The sequence below is a fragment of the Apus apus genome, chromosome 1 (assembly GCF_020740795.1).
Source record: "Apus apus isolate bApuApu2 chromosome 1, bApuApu2.pri.cur, whole genome shotgun sequence".
NCBI lineage: Eukaryota > Metazoa > Chordata > Aves > Apodiformes > Apodidae > Apus > Apus apus.
The window spans coordinates 135,369,325-135,391,010 of NC_067282.1; the positions used below are offsets into that span (position 1 = coordinate 135,369,325).

At 39.0% G+C, this 21,686-nt stretch overlaps 1 protein-coding gene and 1 long non-coding RNA gene across 11 annotated transcripts in view; one reads left to right on the forward strand and one right to left on the reverse strand.

Moving 5' to 3' along the window:
* ABCC9 (ATP binding cassette subfamily C member 9) overlaps nucleotides 1-21,686 on the reverse strand; it is a 76,373-nt gene that overhangs the window by 12,395 nt on the left and 42,292 nt on the right. For 7 of the 10 annotated variants that reach the window (XM_051607889.1, XM_051629377.1, XM_051609593.1 and 4 more), the window contains 13 exons: nucleotides 19,158-19,196; nucleotides 17,536-17,637; nucleotides 16,021-16,105; nucleotides 15,432-15,512; nucleotides 14,292-14,429; nucleotides 13,663-13,788; nucleotides 13,005-13,101; nucleotides 10,655-10,902; nucleotides 9,557-9,705; nucleotides 8,683-8,752; nucleotides 7,694-7,851; nucleotides 4,740-4,832; nucleotides 2,013-2,115 (listed from right to left, as the gene is read on the reverse strand). In XM_051607889.1, the coding sequence (XP_051463849.1) occupies nucleotides 2,013-2,115; nucleotides 4,740-4,832; nucleotides 7,694-7,851; nucleotides 8,683-8,752; nucleotides 9,557-9,705; nucleotides 10,655-10,902; nucleotides 13,005-13,101; nucleotides 13,663-13,788; nucleotides 14,292-14,429; nucleotides 15,432-15,512; nucleotides 16,021-16,105; nucleotides 17,536-17,637; nucleotides 19,158-19,196 (1,489 nt within the window). The remainder of the gene's footprint in view (nucleotides 1-2,012; nucleotides 2,116-4,739; nucleotides 4,833-7,693; nucleotides 7,852-8,682; nucleotides 8,753-9,556; nucleotides 9,706-10,654; nucleotides 10,903-13,004; nucleotides 13,102-13,662; nucleotides 13,789-14,291; nucleotides 14,430-15,431; nucleotides 15,513-16,020; nucleotides 16,106-17,535; nucleotides 17,638-19,157; nucleotides 19,197-21,686) is intronic. The other 3 variants (XM_051612165.1, XM_051608740.1, XM_051611310.1) reach the window with 2 other exon arrangements.
* LOC127383322 (uncharacterized) lies at nucleotides 22-7,289 on the forward strand. Its single transcript, XR_007889216.1, has 4 exons — nucleotides 22-238; nucleotides 1,063-1,184; nucleotides 3,253-3,357; nucleotides 4,738-7,289. It is a non-coding gene; the product is annotated as an uncharacterized LOC127383322 (long non-coding RNA).

The window sequence follows — 21,686 nt, forward strand, 5'->3', positions numbered from 1 at the left end:
TCTCCTCTCTCTTTCAGGTCTTCTCAGACATGGGGTTGCCTCCTCAAAAAAGAGAAGTATCAGTGACTTCATAAAGTCCAAGAAGAATTTTGGTAGAAGTTATACAGGCAACACACATGTTTTATGGGCACAAGTGGGCAGACTGACATACAGTGTCTGCATCATGCAATGGGACACTGTGCTTGGTGAAGGCATCCCCAAGCCTGCTGTACACTTGCAGCCTGCAGTGAAACACCAGGTGGGTGTTGGTAGTGTGGTCTCTGAAAGCAGTGTAGCTGTGTAGTTGTGGTGCTGCAGAAGAGCTACTTAGCCTTGCCACAGCACTTAGCATTTCAGAGTGACTCTGTGCTAGACACCTGAAGGATCTCAGCTCTGCTGTGTGGCAATGACTTGCTTTACAGAACTTGCTGGGTAGGCTGTATTAGAAAGATCTGACTTCTCACAAGCTTTGAAGGAGCTTGAATCCATCTTCTTGATGTGTAACTGAATTTTGAAGTGAATGCCACATGTGATCTCATGTTGTCTGTCAGTTGTCAAAGTGCCTGTTTCATGAGACTGCTGATATTCCCACTTTCCCATTGCTCCCTGAATTATATTTACCTTGGACTACAGGGTTAGAATTTTCCACACATTTTTTTCCTCCTGTCTGATAATATCATGCCTGAAGTCTTTCCCTGTGAGGTTTGAAATGAGGGCTAGTTCATCTGTCTGTAAAAAATGTTGATGAGCAGATGGCAGATTCAAATTTAACATCCACGGGGAAGTAGAAGGACAATGGTCTCAAGTCTCCATCAGCAGCTGGGACAGGACCTCACAGTTGCTATTAAACCCTGCAAAGTTTTGAGTGATATTACTGTCACTGTGCCATTAGGCAGAGCTAAATAAACTATTCCTTGGCGTGACCACATTATTTCTAATGCTATGATGAAGTGATGCATATTCTTGGATCAAATTCATTCTGCATGTAAACAAGTCTAACACTGTGGGACATTAGCAGGCCTTGCTACAGCTTATTTCAGGATTGGTTGTTGCTGTATTATTTATCTATCTTTGATTTGGAAGCACATTCAGTTTGGTCTTGGATGCTGTAGGAAGGTGAAAGCCTCATGCATGAGGGAAATCAGTGCCACGATACGAAATGGAGCACAACTTTGTTGATCTGCCAGCATACCAGGGAAATTAAGGTAAGGATCCATACAGCCTTTAAAGTGAGGATTAATCATACCTGTTACTATTTGTGTCTAGCAGAATCAGGTCACTGCTCTGTTTAGTCACTGCTCTTTTAGTGTCAGATGAATAAGGAAATCACAGGGACTCTGCTTGCTCCTTCTTGCCTTGCAAATCTGGGAACCTCCTCATATGCTGTCCCTGGAAAGCCCCCATAAAAGCCAGGAGCCTGTCTCACTGGCACTGGCTGTGTTGTGCTCTACTATCATTCATTTTTCAGTTGGAGTCCAATTGGGCCATCTTTTGTGATATTGAACAGTACTGTAAATCACACAGCATGGACCCACAGCTGCAGTAAGGGCACTGCAAATGGGGACTCTAAATTTCAGCTGTGAGATAAAACATGTTGCTGGTGAGATACCTCAGGACCTGGAAGCTCAACGGTGCCTAAAACAGCCCTGGCAGAATAATGGCACAGTTGACTAAACTACTTAAAAGTCACATTCTGCTTTGAAAGCAGTTCCTGCTGTGCCAGCTCTGCAGATGCTGCACAGTAGTAGAGAAAGCCTAATTTCAACTTGCGTCAAAGTTTGTTCTTGCACTCTTGTCAGACACTAGACATCACAACAGCAAAAGATGAGGGAGACTTGTATTTTCTTACTCCTGGCCAAGAAAGCTGAAAAAAGCCTGTGGGTTTAACATCAACAATCTCTGATCTATTTTAAGGAACAGTGTGTATAATCTCATCCCAAGATTAATTCCCGTTATTATCTTCTTTGCATCAGGCAAAGTCTCTGTTTGCTTCCAAGGTTTCAAAACCATGGCAGGGACTAAACTGAACGTACCGTTCTGACCTCCAGCCATCTGTTGGCAGCTGACAGAAATAAGTAGGCAATGTTGTTCGTGTCCGTTAGTTCCAGCATACGTTGTTTAAATCTGGCTTCGTGCCTGCCAAGAACAAAGTTGTTGTATCACAACACATTACACACTCACACACAAAAGGATGAAGTATTAAACTCTCTTCTCCCTCCTGCTCTAAACCAAAACATTTTGCCCTTGTGCCTTTACCAAACTTTGGGTTTAAAACTCTTTTTTAAGGACCTGTATCTGCCATTAGGGCTCCCCTTTACCAGGCAGAGCTGGTACACTGGGAAGAAGTTTGCTTGACAAGCAATAAAATTGGACTAGATTTTTGATCAGAACCTGTGCCCTCAAGGAGACTGCAATGCCAGGGTGAAAGGGACAGGTTTCACTTCCCAGGGCATATCTGCTTTTATAGCTGTGGACTGTGCCTTCTGCTGCCCTCCAGTCCTCTCAGAAGTGAGTGCTGCCATGGCCCATCTCTTTTTCACAAGCCACTAGATTTCAGAAGTTACTTGGCCAGCTGCAGGAGTCTTCAGCAAGAGTGATATCTCTAAGGCTTAAACAGACTGTAGATTGTTTTCTCAGCCAATCACACATTGCCTCAGCAACTCGGACAGCTACAACGACGGAGAGCTATTGATCACTTTTGAGTTACAAAAACAAGCACTGTTACCTCCACTGTCACTTGTTTCTCTCTCCCACACATTTAAAAACCAGTACAAGGATGTCAGAGCACCTAAGAGTGGAGGGACAGTTTGGGGAGGGAGGAGAAAATCTCTGTTGGTGTAAGTGTATTAGATTTGTGGTGCCTTGCAGTACTTTAGGCATGACTTACAGTTTCGTTGTTCCATATTCTACTGTTTGTTAAATACCCTCACATGAATAAGCCAGCCAAACTTCATTCAGCAGCTTATTGTCTGTTTTATCATGGCAAGTTCTTAATTTCAAAGTCTCAAGGCCCTGTTGTGAAGCACCTGTAACCCCTGTTCTGCCAGAAACCTCTTTCTTTTTTCTTTTCTTTTTCTTTTCCCTTTCCCACTGATACTTTATTTCCCTCTGCACAGCTTGTACATGGCAAGCAACTTCCCCAAAACTACTGGTAACAGTAATGATGTTGGGAGGAGCAAAGATGCACTGAAATTATGGTCATCTGCCTTTCTGGCAGCAAAACTCCTGTTTTCCTAATGGAAAATCTGACGTGCTCAATCTGCATCTTTTCAGCCACATCCAGCTCATCTTCTGGGCACTTTTAGACTTTTATCCCACCAGAAGACAAACAGCAAAGGTCACTGAAGCTGCTCTCTGATCCAACTGTGCTACATTGTGGTAAGTTATATGAGGGGCTGCTCTCTTTTATCCTGGAACATGCTGAACTCAAAGAGCAGAGAATGACTAACAGGTCCATTAGTAAATATGAGCTTGCTGACAAAAAATGCTGGACACTTCAGGTTTTGTAGACAGTGGAGTGCAGACAGGAAAATGAAATGGCTTTGATTAGCGCCAGAGATCCTGGAAAATGTAAAAGATGGTTATGGTGCCTCGTCCTTCCCTAGTCCTTTTGCTCTCCGCCATCCAACCCCACATTACCATTTGTAAGGTAAAAAAGAGCTGAACGACTGATACCCAAGGAGTGCTAAGCTCCTTCATCCTTCTCAGGAGATAATATGATGAAAGGCCACTCTGAACCTCTCAAGAAGCACTCAGCATACACCAGCATCGGGCCTTAATTGTGACTCACTGTTTCGATACATTATTCTAGTTGATAAAGCTTGTTACTACAATTCTTGTTGACCACTGGCTCACATCTCTTCAACACAGCAACACTTTTGCTTGTCCTGCTGCAGCCCTTACTGCTGCACTCTGAACTAGTAGCCTGGGTCCTAAAGCTAGCTTTAAGTAATGAAGCAGTCTTAAGCTGGTTAAATACATATATAAATAGCAGTGAAGTGTGATCCACACCAGTTTCTAATTCTACAGAATGAGTTTTACAGAATGAGCATAAGTTCCACTCACTGGGGGACAACTGACAACTTTGACAGAGTCATTCCAGCTATAAAGCAGTGAATATACAAGGTGATTTTGGCCTATATTTCATGTAGTAATAGAGAAAAAAAAAATGCATGGGAAGTTGGAAAAGTTTTCTGAATCTTCTGGAATTTATTTTTTGGGTTTGATTGATGAGGCTAGGTTTTAAATTATTAAGATCAAGTTCTGCCATAGTTTTCTTGGCAAGTCCCTCTGGCTGCATACTGACTTTCTGTTGGAGATTGCTGTAACAATGTTTCCCTGCCTGAGGAGAGGGTCAAATACAGAAATTATTTAGGGGCACTTGGATGGCACAGCTTGTAGTATTTAGCAGAGGGGTCGGAAGGAGTGATGCCTGTGCCTGCCTGGCAAAGGAGAGCTCTCTGCTGTCCAATGAAGGCAGGATCAAACGAAGCACCTTAAAAGTTTAATTACTGTATCCTAAAAAACAATCAGTTTTAACTCAGTGCAAAACCAATGCAGATAAATTAGTGTGTTACTGAAAATATGCACAAGCCTTTAGAGACGTGGCAAAGCAATAGGAAAACAAACATTTCTTCACTGTTTTCAGATGGCTTAATTGAAGTGTACAAAATCCAATAAATTGCCTTCAGACACTGTACAACGAGCTGCATGTGCCAGAACAGAACTCAAGCATCTCTCTAATAATTTGTTTTACAGACCTGAATGCTCTGATGGTGGTAAGGCCTTCAGCTGTCTCAGAGAAGTGACAGAGTAAAGGTAGCTGGGTGCTGTCATCAAGCTCCTGGAGGTCCCTGGGAGTATGAAAAAGAAAAAGCAGCCATTACAATGTAAACACTTCTTTCTGTAGAAAGTTTACTGCATGACAGACAAGAATACACACTTTATGTATTGCACATATTATTTCCAGGATCACACAAAATGGTATTAGTGTAGGAAGACACTGACATGGGAATATCACATTTCTCTTTTGCTACAGGAGCCTTTGAATCATCTCCCAGCCTCCTCCCCTAATCTAGCTTCTGGTCCTAGCTAAGCTTGAATTTGTTACACAGCCATAATGACATTGTGATATCTCTCCTGGATAAAAACCTTTTGTCCATTTTAGCCAGAACCTAATTACCTTTTATTCTCAAACATTCAAATGCATTAATACAATTAATATCACTAACTTCAATTCAAAACAGCTGATTTTCAGCTTTATAGCATGTTATTTGTGGCTCTCACATCAGGTGTAAAACAGAGTTTGTGTATCTGCAAGTTTATCTATTTTATGGCAACTGTATCAGCTGGCCTAACAAAAAGGATGCCTTTCCATATGAACTTTGCATCATTTTGAGTATCTGTAAGTACTATGACATGCTGACCATAAAATACAACAGACTATAGCAGATCTTCTATGTGTAGAGTTCACATTATCACTTTCACTGAAATTAGAGAAAGCACTGACAGAAAAATAATATGAATGAGAAATTTCCTCAATTGCTCAGCCATGGTGTTTTCAAGACCTGCATGGAGCAATGATATTTAAGTCTAAAAAGTTCCAGCCCCCTGAAACAGGAACATTTTCCAAACCACAAATACATCTTTCTGTAACACTCTGTCACTGGCATAGCAGCTGGTTGTATAAACAGAAGAGAGGCCAGATCACTAGATATTTGAACTTTTTATTACTATCCTAGTATGTCTGCACACTGTATTAGATAGGCCGGGAGAAATAACTGCTCCATGATGTTGAATGTTACAGTATACAGAACTGAATTTGCTGCTTATGTTTTGATGATGAATATGCTGTCTTTCAAATTTATGATGGAAAATACACACAAGTTTTTGAGAGATGTAATGGAAAATACAACAAAGAATCAAAGTGCTGCTAGAAATACTGTAAATATTTGCATTTCTAAAAATTAGTGAAGCTTATATGCCCGGGAAGTACTGCATGCAAGGGAGTTATAAAAACCAGCTGAAGATATTCCTTTATCCCATATTTCCCAAGACTATTTTTCTAGAAATATATTTAATTTGTTAATTGCTATCATGGATTGAAAGAACACAGTCAACCCTGGATGTGTCACAAGCAATTTAAAAAAGTTTAATTTAAACAGATTAACAAACAAACAAAAAGGAAAAAAAAAAAAAAAAGAAAAAAGAAGAGCAGTTGCTGATATAGATTTTCCCAGAAAACTGAAAGGGAATAATATGAATGAGGAATGAGGTAGCTGTGAACTTGCAGAAGATCAGCAATTGCAAAGCAAATTGCACCTGTATATGCTGACCTACAGGGGTGATTAACTTCTCACTAGCTTGCATGGCATGGCTATCAGTACAGCACGTAGGAAAAGCAGGTTTGGAGACAGATGGAGACTTCACTTTCACATATAAAATTCCAAAGAGGAACTCCAGTATTTCCCTGGGGTCTAATCCATCAGATTTTGCCCACTCCCATATATTTTAAGTAAGAAGTTTAAACTGTGTACACTGCTATGTGTAGCAGGGCAGGGTGACACTCAGAAGACCATAATCCATTTAAGAATAAAAACCAGTTCTGCTGATTCCTTAACCACCTTGAGACCTGGTGTACTGCCATGTACAGCATTGCTTTGGAAACACAGGGGGCAAAGAACAAGGCTTCTGAAAAATCTCAGAGAATTTAAGCAAATTATTTCAGAATTAAGCATTTTTGTTTTGTGAATTCTGTTTTTTAGATTTTTAGAGTTTTCTTATTAATAAATCTTCCCTGGCAATTCTGAGGAAAGCTGATGAAAAAATTAAAGGTTAAAGTGAAGCTAAATGACTGATATGTTACTTTGTGGCCCTCCTGCTCCATTGATTTAAGGGAAATAAAAAACAAGATTTGCCTCTCTTAACAGGATGCTACCAAACAGCAGCTGATGCTTTACCACGTGCATACTGCAAAGACAGGGCCAGAAGTGACAGTTGCTAATGATGGTAGTTTATTTTGGCCTCCCTGCAGGTCAGCAGGCACCTGGATGGGTGTTTTGAAGTAGCACAAAATGGAGTGAATCCAGCCAGAAATCTGGCTGATGAAATAAATAAATAAACCAATCATGACTGATTGAATTTAAGAAAAATAATTCAATGGCTTGATTAAGATATCTTATTAAATAATGTAATTAATTTAGCAGTAGAAGAATGACTCTAAGAAATCATGGCACTCTTTTGGCCAAAACAATGTACTTTTTGTAGCCAGCAAACCATTCTGAATATTAAATGTTGCTGTATGGTGGAAATTACTTTCTGTTGAGGTTTTTTTCTCAATATGAAGAAAAAGCTGTGACTGACATTAGTCCAGGGAGTTATTTTCCATTCTTTACTAACCCTCAAAAGGTCAAAGAGGAGCTTTGACCAGATGTGAGCTGGCTCAGATGATTAACAAACTTCATGCTTATTTGACTCTATATCCAACAGTGTGCAAAAGTGATGCAACTAGTGTCACTGCCCCAAATACCCCAGCTGTAGTCAGGTCAGCTGGAAACATCCTCCATTGTATGTCCCAAACTCATACCTTAGGATCAAAAGCAGAACACCTTGGCCATTTTGCCCTTATACACACTTCTATAACCTCACATGCCATCACAATTGCTATGTACAAATTTTTTAGAAGAAATTTTCAGGACAGTTTTTTAATACATACTTGGAAGCAACTCTGAAGTATTTCTGGATGAAATAAAATGCTATCCCAAGAGGCACGAGGGCGACCAGGAACCATGGAGTGGCGTAGGAGATCATTCCGATGGCTGACAGGCAGAGTAAGGTGGATCTGGTAAGAGACTCCAGGGTAGGAGGAATGTGCTAGAGTGGAAAAAAACCCAACAAATATAAGGCAAAAGTCACTGGTAGAACCGTAATACACCTTTCCCTATACAGGATCATAGGTAAAGTGGAATGATACCACTATGCCATCACTGATACTCTGTTTACCAGGAGCCTTTATGTTTCTGTAGGTCTACTCCTCAAACTTGCAGATGTTATAAAATGAGTCAGTAGGGTTTTTTCTAAAGGTCAGTGTTTCAAAGAGCACAGGGAAATGGAAGCCATTTTCACCTTGTTTACATAATGAGCAAGAAAGAGAAAATTGTTTTTCATATCCCAAACATTTAGAGAAACAGCATGCTCTTTATCAGAGCCTCTTAAATTGCCTTCTGTGTTCCCATCACCCTCCCATTCAGGATTATTAGTCATCCAAACACTTCAGTTCACAGCCATGGTGAAAGTATCCCTTCCTCACCCTGAATACTCTAAATTCACATCCACAGGATGGAATATCTGTTTGTCATGTGTACACTCCCATATTGCTAAAGTTATTATATTCTATCCTGTCTCCTGTTTTGAGTCCAAAATCTGGTGTTTTGCAAATCCAGATCTTCCAACAGAGGCAACCAGCCTGCATATCAAGACATGAAGAGCCACTATTTCCCACTATGTCTATTCTAATGGTTACCTGCCCTCATTACTATAAACATGTGTGTACTTTCTATTTTGAAATTGTCTATTAACATTCCCAGAGCCTGTTTCTGCTATGCCTTTCTTTACTGAATATTTGAATACATCATCCTAATCACTAGCTAAGTGAAAATTTACAAAGTCAAGATGCAATAAACCAGAATATATTGATACATCTACCTGATCAATGATATTTGTATCAGCAGAGAAGCGATTTAGGATTAGCCCCAATGGAGTCATATCGAAAAACCTATCGAGCAAAATTAAAAGAAAAAGTTACCTGAAAAGGAATTCCAATTTTGGATAAAAAGCCTGGCCAGACAAAACACAGAGCTGTGTCCAGACATTTTCTAAAACCAAGCAGTAAATATGAATAACATAACACACCATAATGTCTGCATCCTCACTATCCAAATGCTTCTCTTTGCATTCCCCCCGTCCCACTTTTGAGTCTCCTTGTCCAAAAACCTTTCAACTTGCCCCCTGCTCTTTCATCCACACTCCTTCAAGATTTAAGATCCCTTCCAAAGATCGCAGCCTGAGCCTGGCTGCTATTCAACCTCTTGCATAGTACGGGGCACCAGGACTCCAGAACTTGTTTTATAGAAGAACAATGATAACTGCATTCATTGTGCAGGCATCCTTTTGGCCATCCTGCTGCCTGTGAGAGATGATGGTTATCATGCATAGAATCTGTCCCTGGCCATATGAAGAAACTTATCCACTTGTTTTGACCACATGCCCACTGCTCAAGGTTGGAGCTGGGTGCCCTGCAGCTAGAACTGTACTCAAAACTTTCCTTGACACCCCAGCCTTGAAGGGGGTGCTAGCTATCTGACACATTTCAGCCAGATAAGAAGGGGGCAGATTGTCACATGTTCTGACATGGAATTTTCCCCACTCATGCTCACTTAACTTGTTATTTTCAATTTTTGAGGCCTTGAAAAAAACAGGGCAGTTACAAGAGCTTTTCACAGGAGTATCCTCCTGGATACAAAACCAGGACAGGTTTTGGCCATGTAGGTTTTCAGGAAGAATGTTATTTTTGCTGTACCTGATTGGTCCAAGGATGATCTTGTTGAGGAGATTATGGTGTAGGTTCTTGGCTGCTGTGAGGCCCATCCACTCAACAGTCAGAGATGTGATGAGGCAAAGAACAATCCCTGCTCCAGAGAGGATGCTGAAGACAGCTACATGATGATTCTAATAAAATGACACATACATTAGTCCTAGAAACAAACACATTTCTCTTTTCTACTAAGAAGTTCCCAACCTAGCTGGTACCAATCAGCTAGCATGTCACATCACTTATATTACATAATTAAATTCACATAAACTTCAGGAAATAAAAGAACTATGATGGAACTGCACTTCATTAAGTTCACATAATTAGAATGTCTGGCAGTTCTAAGATCCCTCAACATACTGATAAGTCTGCTTCAAGACCCTGAAGCAATAGTCCAATAGTACTTAGAACTGGGAAGACAGACTGACTGGACAGACACCAAATTATGCAAATTGTTAGCCAAGAAACTCAGACAAGCAAAGTAGAACCTCTCAAGAACTAAGGCAACTGAGAGATGTTGAAAAGTTCCACTTTATTAAGCTCAAGCACCACTAAAATTCACAGAGTATATCCTAAACAAATCTGCCAGGGCTGTAACACATTTATGCCTTCTGAAAGTTTAGTAAGTGGAATCCAGGGAGATATTTTAATATAAGTCAAATTTACAGCTATAAGCAGATTGTATTTAAGTAGTACATTTGAAGACCCTTTTTTTTTTTTTTTTTTCTGGAAGGACATTATTGGACAGCCATTACTTAGGAAAATGGGGTCATCGACTTAGGTGTTAACAAGTCCAGATGGAAAAGTGTATTATGAGATTACTTTCTTTGAAAAGTCAATCACTTTTCTAACCTCAAACATACTTCTGTTTCAGTCTCGTGTGTTTGAAAAAACTGATAAAATTTGTACTGTCTTACGTTTTATCATGAACAACTCATCCATCCTATATATTAATCAATCTTACCATATCTATCTGTCTTTCCAATCTAGCTGGCTTCTAGATTAACAACAAATAATTACTTTAAAACAATTTTATTTGTTTATTTATTTATTTTATTCCTTGTCAAGCTCCAGGATATGGCCCACCTTTTCTGTGCTCTTATCATCATCAACATTCTTGACTTCATTTGTATTGTCCATGGATGTCCATGTGGCAAGGGAATAGTCTATGGCCACTATAACTGAGTGTTTCAACAACTTGGAGAAAATCATCAGAAAGAGCAAGAAAAATCCTCCAGAGGTTAGGTATCTCCAGCATGTTTTCCATGGCATCTTTGTTCTAAGCCTCAAGACAGTTGACATGTTATCATCTTCATCTTCTTCCTCTTCTTCCTCTGTAACTCAGACATTTGATCAAGTTAGCTTGGATTCAGTACAAAGAATTATACCCAGTTTTAATGTATTTGGTTGGCTTTTGTTGTTTTGAATTTTAATGGCAAAATTAAATTTGTCATTTAAAACCAGCAAACATTTCAGACATATTTCCATTAAGAATTCCTCTGTGCTCTTTGAGCAGCTCCATGGACTGTCAGTCTTTGACTTGATAGAGTTATGGTAATAAATACTTTAAGTCAAGGCTTCAGTGCTGACTCTACAGTAGAGACTAGGTCTTTCCCAGCCCATTTAGTCGCTTTTACTATAGAGTCAGCAGAGCATTTTGGGTCACATGGAAGATTCTAGAAAGCTCTCCAAGGCTTTCCATCCAGATGCTGTGTCATCTGTTGCGTGAAAAAAATTCCATTTTGATTTTTTCCTGAGTACTAAAGCTTTGTCTATATAAAAGAGCATTGCCTTGGGATTAATGTTTCTTCTAGTCCTACCTTTGATTATATGATAATTGTTCATATTATACTGGAATACAATTGGTGGAAGACTCTTCTATGGGAAATATCTATTTCCTAGGTGCATAAACATTACATTTTAAAATATTTTTTTCTTGGTAATAAAAATAGACATCACAGCTGTGCAGGCTGCATTTGGGGAAAAGAAAGGTTGACCTGCTATTGACAGCCTTGAACTGAAAGCACTTCCACCCATTTCTGATTTTGAACATTAAAAATTAATTAGTAAGTGATTTCTTGAAAGTTGAAATTCTACACTTTTTGGGACACTGAGACTTTGTGCATATTCCCTAGGTCACATAATAAGTGTGGGTGACTTGGAATGCAATGTCAGGTTATTTTTCTGCCCTGCAGTTACTGATACATTTTTTATCATCCTAATTACGCTTTTTGCAAGCTTTCTGCAGACTGCGTGGACATGCCTTTTTTCCCCTGTGTTTTCCATCTTACCCACAAAGAAGATACAGGCTTCCTTGCACAGACCAAAAGGAGGAACTTGGGAATAACCTCGGTTTACGCTCCTCCAATTATTTAACTGATAAAGTGTGCTGATGACTGGATATAGTAAGAGGTGTTCTCTGTGCCAAAGAAATATGAAGCCAACATAATATTTCCATCTCAGGGACTTTGGGGTCCAGCTCTGCCTATTATGCAGTGATTGGAAATCTTTGCAGAATGGAGCAATCCAGGACCTACAGACCTATGACTGGAGACAGCAATCGGTCATGAATATTGCCAGATGAAACACAAGGGAGCAATAAAGAGCCTACTAACAGCCAGTGTGCAATCCAGCAGTCACTCCAGCCAACATCACCATTATACTCCCTACAATTAGTGCTCCTTTTAAGTTAAGGTCAAGTTGACAGTTCTCCTCTCCTCTTTCCTGGCACAAACTTACTGCTTGCCAGGACTGACTACTCCATTTAGGTATGGACTAGCATGCCAGGGATGTTCTTCATGTATCTTGTTGCCAGCTGCCAATATTGAACTGTGTCCTTGCCTCTGACTCCCACCCTCCTTTAACAGCAATGTGACTCCAAATCTGCAATCTCTAAAACGACCAAGACTTTGGGGGCACAGGAAGCTAAACTTGAGAGCAAATCCTAAAATTTCTCCCATAAATAGTCTCATCAGATAGAAAAAAAACCAGATTAATTCCATATTCAAAAGATAATTGAAAAGAGCTACAAATTTGATCATGTGGTGACATATCAAGAGCCCAGAACAGATAACTCATGAGGGACAGGACTACGGATGATCCAACATTTTTGTGGCAATGCTGAGGCAGACCTACCTCAATTTGCATAAATAATTCTTACAGTTGCTTTACTTCTGTCTCACCGCTCACTACCTCCAGGCAGTATAAGTTAGCAAATAAATTAATTTGTTTTGTTACACCTTACCCTTGCTCAGTGTTTAGAGAAATCTTTGGAGAATCTCTTTAACAAGTCATATTCTAAACAGGGTGACTTTCCACTTTTATTAACAATGTAATCCACACTGTTGTCCACATTTTCAAACTTTGCTGCTAAGAACTGCCAGAAAGGCAATGATACGTGCTGATAGAATAAATGAAGTGAATTGATAAAACATACCTTCATCTTCATCTTCCAGTTGTGATTTGGATTCCCTGGGGTACATGGCCCTTCTAAGAGTTTTTCTCTCAAGAGTAGTCTGGTCAGCTTCCATATCCTGTAATAAGAAAACTTATTTATTAATTTGAGAGCTTAGCTGTCTGCCATTGTGGTAGCCCCAACAGTAGCCTCAAAGAGATAATTTTGATTATTTAGCTCACAGAATGCAAATGCACTGTAATTCAGGATTTATCTTACAGAACACCCCGCCTTGTCCTCTTTCTTTCTTCTGTCTTTCTTCCCTTTCATTCTCTCTCTTCTGGAATGATAAAACCTTCAAAAACATTCTTTAGAGTATCCTAAAGGCTCATGGCAATGACAGAATAAAAAGCTGAGATACTTTAGAAAGTCTCTTAGTCCTCCCCATGCCCCAGCAAAGGATAAGTTGTGTACCACATTTCAAAAGGATAACGTGTCCTTACAAACCAGCCATGACAGATCTACCACATACTTCCTAGACAATTTATTCCAGTCCTTAAAAGTTCCTTACAGCTCATGTGTTTTTTTCCCTAATGTCTAGTTTAAATTTGTTTTCTGGCATAGCTTGAATCTTTTAGAAAATAACTGAAAAAATACTTCCTTTCAGAAAGGTCATCCTTACCCAAATGCTCCTAATTACCTTTTCCAATTCTTGGTCTTGGCGATTCATCAAAGTTTTCCAGTGTTCATACAGCTCAATATCGTTGTTCTGGATATCCTTTAGTGTCCCTTCTCTAAGCACCATTCCATCCTTCATTGCTATGATCTAGGAGAGGAAGCATCCAATAGGTCTGCTCAGCAACATAGATACCATAATCACTGACCTGGACCCTACAAGACATTTCTGAGTATTGGTGAGATTACTGTTAAGCAAATTTTTGTGCTCATTTTATTCAGTAACTTATCAATAACTTCCTAAGTTTGTTGATACAGCACATAAACTGAAATTCCTTTAAGCCATGCTTACCTGTAGGTGTAAAAAGCACTGACAAGACATAGTAAGTAATCATATTTGCAGTTAAGTCATAATTCTCCAGTGGCTTTCAATAAGAAATATCAAACCACAAATACACAAATAATGTAAATTTTAAATTTCTCATTCTACTATAAAATCTGTTTTATGTAAAGTGGCAGTTAGCCACATCACATATGGAATTATGAAGGAAGGACTCCATTACAGAGAAAAGCAGTGATCTCATCAAGTGTTATGGTGCTCACTTCAACTGTGTGTTTATCATCAGCAAATCTACATCACATCTTTTCTCTTACCCAGTCAGCATGGGGTAGATATTGTAACTTATGTGTCACCAGAACAAGAGTCCTCTTGTCTTCTTGCAGAAACTTCAGAATCCCTTCCTGCATTAAATGATCACTTAAGTGAATGTCCAGCGCAGAGAATGGGTCATCCTGCAAACAAATCAAATTAAAAAATATTAGAACAGGATAGAAACATGTATTCCTTTAAAGAGCTTTTTAAAAACAGAAAACATCTCCCATTACTAACATTTCCTCTCTCTCTAATGACTAAGACCCAGTCAGAAGGCTGCACTGTGAAACAGTGAGCTAGAATCCATTGCTCTTCAGTTCATAGTATAGGAGTAAAGTTAATTTTTTGTGTCTAGATGTGTGCAGTGCTGGTATCACACTGCCAGTGTGCAGTAATCCCAATCAGGAACAGAACTGGAATTTCCTATCCAAATTTGAAAATGTCAAGACACAGAGCCAAGCTCAGGCCTAATTTTAAAGGAAAACTGGTACAGAAAAGATAAAGCAGCATTAGGAACTGTTTCAATTTCCTCCAAACTAAACTGTGGATGTGCTTGCTCTTAACTTTGAGCGAGTGTGGCTAGCAACAAGGAAGCATTCAGATAAGGATATTAATATGCAAACACTTTTTCCTCTAAGAACAGAAGTCCCCAATTAACTTTGATTAGAGGTGCAAAGAGCCCCTTGATGAGCAGCAGCCTCCTGAAATTCCTGACATGCCTTGAAATTAATAGCAGAGAAAAGAAAGTTTGTCCAGATCCATAGCTCTCTGCAGGAGAGCGCTGAACAGCCAACCTGTTCATTGCTCACAAGCATTATAGTGCTTTTCCTTAGAATTCCCACAGATTTCAGTGGAACTATGGTGATACTAGGTCACCACTGAGAGCAAGCAGAAGTTAGACAACCTGTTCTCCTCTTCCAGTGTTCATCTCTGTAGCAAATCTCACCTTCATCCGTCTCCCAGTAAGTTTTGCTGATGCCTCTGGTAGATGTTTATTTCATATCTCTATAATTTAGATTTGGAGTTGAATACAAGTCCCTATGGTTTTCTAAATCTAACATAATTTTTTCTAAAGCTAATTATACGGAATGACAGTTTTACTACTAACTTTCCATGCTTCATGTGAAAAAGAACTAGCTTACCAAGAAGACAATGTTGGTGTTCTGGTAGAGTGCTCGAGCTACACAGATTCTCTGTCGTTGGCCACCACTTAAATTAATCCCCTAATGAATATAACGGATCAGAAATATGCATCTTTGAATAAACATTAGGAGAGGACTTTTGAAATGTGATTTTTTAATATTATACAAAGTTCAAATAAAAATACAAAGCTTTATTAAAATGCTAATCCTGTTGATAAACAAGGATAATCCTCATCTAATATAAGAAAAATGATTATTCAGCAACTAATAATGGGCAAGTGTAAATTATTAAGAGCTTCTCTAAGCATAGCTTTTTAGATTGGAAAATACAACCAATACTAGCACCAAATTCTGGAGCAAAATATAGAAGACTTTGATCAAAAAATCCTATTTGAGAAACAGCTGAAGAAGGAAAAATGTTTCAACTTTTTTTATTTTACAGTAAACTCTGGTGAACTGCAATTATTTACCAGGCTGGCAGCCTAATACAGACTAGATACAGAGTCTAGTGACTCACTAGAGTGACATCAGAGTGTGACATCAGCCTTATGAAGGGTAAGCAGACATAAAAAGCATTCATATTATTTACCCTTTCTCCAATTTCAGTCTGATCACCAAATGGCAGTAGGTCAATGTCAGGCTGCAGAGAGCATGCATCTGTAACAGCTTTGTACCTGTAACAACAATATGGTCACTGCAATTATTTAACCAGCCACTTACTTTGCCAACATAAAAACCTCCAGATCAAATTCACTGCTAAGTTGTTCTGGCACTACGATGGATGGATGATTGCAAAAATAAATAGGGCAAAAGGGATTATTCAGCAACTAATCACGGAGCTTTATAAACCAAGCATTGTAAAAAATGACATATTTATTAGAGTTCTTTATCAGCAAGCCTACTTTTTAAAGATTCAATTGTGTAAATTATCAAGTACGTTCCTATCATGGAGCTGTTTTGCTGGACTCTGCAGAATTTGAAGCCATTTCCAATGAGTTATTATTCTTCCCCATTTATGTGCCTCTTTGTTTACTTTGGTGTTATATTACAGGACAAAGGACCCTTATTGTGCTTCTCATCTTGCCTGACTCAGGAAACCCCTTGCAAAAACTTGAAATTTGTTGTGAGATGTCTAGGTCTGTGAGCTATCACAGACAATCTGCTGATAAACAGCTGGGATCAAGCTATTTGAGTGGTGTAACTTAGGGCCCTTGACTCATGGATATGAGTGAGGTTTGGCCAGTGGATGCAGTAGCTGAAGAATCTGGTTCCTGAAAGTCTAGATGTTTAACTGGATTTTGAGATATTTGGTCATTGCTAAGTTTTAGTAAGTGGAAATGGAGGCATATGTCTTAACAAAACACACACTGAGTGGAATGGGATGTATTTTTAATAACTTAAAACAAAGACAGTGCTGCCTTTGTAAACATCAGCAATTTGTTTTCTTTTAAGTCAAGTCACTTTTTTCCACTGCATTTTTTGGCTGACCTTTTAGAAGGACACAAGAAGCAAGTGCTGGACAAGCACAACAGAAAACTGGGCACCTCAGCTTTCACACTCCCTTATCCTGTATTTCTAAAGGAAGAGTTAAAGTTATTTCCTTGAAGCAATCCATCTTCATACATGCAGTGTTTTTGTGAAGTAGCTGCTCCAGTAATTTGATCACAGCAGGATAAGCACATCAACTTGGTGGAAACATGCCTACTATTCCTGTTCCCAGAGTCCTCTGGCAACCTCAGGCTCCATTAAACAAAACACAAACATGTCAGAAGTCTCCAAAGGTGGGATTCATCTCACCTAACTGTAGCTGCTTGAAAAACAGATACATGGGTTCTGCTGCATTGCATGGGGAGCCACCATCGCGCTGTGATTTCTCACAAACACACACTCTGCTTTAGAGGGGAAGCCTTGAAAGACTCATTTAATGCAGAAACCTCCCTTTGAAATGGCTCAAGTCAGATTAGGTAAGTCTACCCCAGGGCTAATGTGCATTGGCATTTTTCAGAATCTACCAACTTCCTCCAGAAGGAGAAGCCAAATACCTCTTTAAAAGAAGCTGCTGGGTGGTTCTGCTATTTTTTAAAATTATTTTTTATATATTTACCTCTGTTTATTAAATGGGCTCCCAAAGATAATGTTCTCCTCCACAGTTGCATTCAGCAGCCACGGCTTCTGAGCTGCGTAAGCCACTGAGTATCTGTTTCTACTGCAGAAAAATAAAGAGCCTTAGTAAAAAGCAAAGCACTCACCTTACAAATTGTCTAAGAATTACTTTTAAAAAAAACCTAATTCATGAATGCTCATTCATAAAAATACAGGAAAGCACACAGGCACAGCAACTGTTACAAAAGTGAAGGGAAGAATTTTAAATTAGATGCTTTTTGTTAGAACAGAACCCACTCTCTCCCCCGGGGACAAAATCTACACCCCAGGTTGTATTCTATTCTACTTTAAGTGGCTGGTACCTACCTCAAGTGAGTAACTGCAATTTAAATCCAAAGGCAAATTACAAATAATCAAAATTGTTATATTCTCACAAGGCCAGTGTTTTTTCTCTTACATCAAAACAGAGAGTGAAAAGGCACAGTTCAAATCACATCAGGGCATTTCACTTGCTTCTTTCTGAAGTTTTAGATAATTTTACATGCACGTGAAATACTTTTTTCCCAGCAAATGTTTTTTTTTCCTTAAAATCTGTTGGATCGTCTGTGGACTGATATGATATTGAAAGAGAACTGTTCAATACAGACCGGGAAGAAATCACTGTGCTCTCCCAAGTATTTATTAGATGTACTTCAAATACTTAATGAAATGTGTACAATAAGGGTATGTATGTTCTTTACTTCTGGCTGCTTTGCCTGTGTATGGCAAAAAAAGGTCATGTAATTTCAGACATCTGAGATGTCCGAGATATGTAAGGAAGGAGGTGTCAACTGGAACCTGCGTGTGGATCTGAACACTTATCTTCCTTCTCAGTCTCTTTTGACATAGCTTCATGTGTAAGTATCTAGGATTTGTTATGGAGAGAGTGGGTGCTAGTTTATGAGATACAGCTGGTTAGAAGCAGTCAGTAGTATCCCAAAATTTTAGGAGTTTTAGCATTTCAGTATGTATTGCTATGAAATACGTCCTCAGGATTATAAGGTATCAAACCATGGTGCATCTCCCAACCACAGCTCTGTGTGCCACTAACTTCTCCATCATTCACAAGATGTTTTTCATTTGGCTTGTCCTTCTTTTAAACCAGCTGGCCCTTTCACTGAAGCCAGGGGTGGAGCCACTGCTGGACTTCAGCTGGACCACAGCCCCACCTTCCCTCCCACGCTGTGTGCCCTGCTCCATGCCCGAGCCATCAAGCTGGGCTCTGAGCAACAGGAAACCCAGCACTGAGCAGAAAACATGCAAACACACAGGAGGGCACAGGTAATGATGTCTTGTATCTAGTGGCCCTGTCTTGCAAGGTATGGAGCACACTTAAATTCCCAGTAATGTAAAACGGGAGCTGGGAGCATTGAACATCTTTAAAAGACTGAGGTCGTCGCACAATGGCTGGAGAATATTGGGATCCACAGAATTTAACACAATCTGTCAATTAATCCTATGGGAAATGATTGCTGACATAGTAAGAAAACAGAGAGATGGCTGAAGGGTAGACAGATGAAGCTTTGAGGAAATTCTGAAGAAATAAATCAGTGTATTATGATACACTAAAAACAGAAATAATACCTTCTGGGTGCTTCAAAAGAAGGTTCAGATTCATTTACACTGTAAATCATGGTAAATAATATTTAGTAAGCAGGAAATGCAGAGAACAACATTTTGCACAAATTTTATACACAGGGAAACTGGAATTAAGTACACATTTTAAGGAATTAATATCACTGGGGTTTTTCTGGTTTTTATGGGAAAATAAACAATATCTAATTAAAAACATATAAATTTTGTTAATGCAACAGTTTCATACCTGTAGTGTGTAGTGGCTAAATAGGCAAGTTAGAAAATGTATTAAAAATGAAAAGCATTTTGTAAAACCTTTTAAAGATGAAATTACTTATATGGTCTGGGCATAGAAAAGCTTGACAAGCAGTAAGTTAGCTTCTCCACACAGTTCTGCCAATCACCTGCAAAGGCTGGTAAATATTCTAATGCAAAATTTCTTCTGGAGCAAAGACAATTTCTACAGATACAATTTTGCAAGGTGCAAACACACTTTTGAATCATAACAGATTTTTAACCTGTTTATAGCAGTAAGGCTGCATCAAGCCATGCATGACACTGCAACAGGTAGACTCTTGTCAACCTCCACTTCTTAAGGATCATACCCATGAAATACATTTTGAAGAACATGCAATGGCAATAATGACATGAATTATTTGGTCAGTCCATCTGTTTGTTAATTGACATATTAACAGTGTCAAGGGCATGGAATGGCAGTCAAAGCAGCTCTGGACCAGCAATTGTGCTCACATCCAGGCATGGCAACACATCACTGCAAAGTGCAAAACCTAAAATAATAAGTTTATCTCAGGTAAATGGAAGCAGGCATCAGAAGGGACTAGAAAATTTATATTAATGTGTTATTTGCTTGACTAGTAAAACACCAACCAAATAAATCCTCCCCTCCCAACCCTATGAATCCTCCAGATGAATTATTTTACTGCTGAGACAGAAATGTCTGCTTGCTTGCTGGGATACCATTAATTGCAGCTACACTTAAAAGCAGAGGATCCAAATGTGGCAAAGGACATAAAAATCTAATAGCAGAGCCGTCATAATGCCAGACTCATATATTGAGCATCTTTCCAGAATGCCAGAACTGAGACATGTTGCTTTCTGTGCTGCACATCAGCTCTCTAAGAACTTTGATAATTAATGCCTCCTAAAGTGCACAATCAGTGTGTTTCTTTTGTGGCCCTATTGCCAGAGAAGATGTTACATCAGAAGTGAATGACCCTGGTGGTTATCTCAGAAGTGGAAAAAAAGTTACAAGAAAGTAAAAGATGGAGTCTAATGAGAGACTCAAAAGAGGTCAGAAATTAGGATCTCAATTTCTTAAACTCTTCTTCCTTAGTTAGATAATTTATTCCATGCTTGGCTTGACTTGTGTACTTTAATTCTTTGAATTCTGAGTGAGATTTCTGTGAGAACCCACGTTCATTAATAATCTCATGCATAAACACACATGAGACCTTTGCTGAGCTGAGGCCTTCACAAATAAAGGTATTAAGTATTTGGTCTTGTACATTATTGCTCTACTGAATCTGAAAGAGTGATGCAATTGCAGGGCGTGGGAGTGGGCTGAAACAGAAGCTCCTGAGATTTCTAAAAAGAGTATTTTGTTTGCCTGCTGGGGTCAGTAATCTTTGCTCTAATGTCTTTATTTATTGAAATGTGGCTATTTATACTAATCTTTATTCTGTACTATAAAATATACACATTCCCCATAATGGGGCATGGTGACTTCAAGTCTGAAATGGTAGGAAAAACCAGACCAATTAGATAGATTAGATGTTTTAATAAGATTTTTAATATATAAACAGATCTGTCAGAAATGGATTTTTAAGGAAAAGAAAAAGGCAAAAAAAAAAAAGGCAAAAAAAAAAAAAGCCTTGTTAAAGTTTGCAAAACTTTTATGGTAACTAAAAATACACTGATGCATCTCTAACCAGAACCAGATTTCCTCACCTACAAAATTAAAATTAAGGAGAAGAAAGGGATAAAAAAATTCTAGGATATCACTGTAATGGCAGAATGAACCATTTCCTCTGATAACACAGGCAAGAGATTTGAGGACTGAGCATCTTTACAAATTCTATCCAGCAGTTTGGAGGAACTTGTCACCATCCCTGCAACCAGCCATAGCAGGACAGAAGCACTAGTATGCTGACCTTGCCTATTGACATTTATCTGACAGGCCATGTATCCATCGATGGATAATGTCCTTCCATGTTTTCTATGAGATACTGTGGTTGCAACCTTTTGGTAAGCAGTTGTACTTGGTAATCCTTCTGAGGGGAAAACTGACTTTTCCTAATTTTTCTGGAAGATTTCCATAGCTTGAGGGCACAACAGGCCATCTGGCATGATCTATTTCCTAATTCCTGTGTTTCACATGCTTTTCACTTAGTACACAACAACCTGTTTGCACAGAAAGCAGTTCAATGTAGAGAAAATGTTTATCACATGAAGGGCTGCCATTTAGCCAGTCTTCTTTGGCTGGTGGTTTGAGAAGATGGGTCTGACTGTTAGACTTGC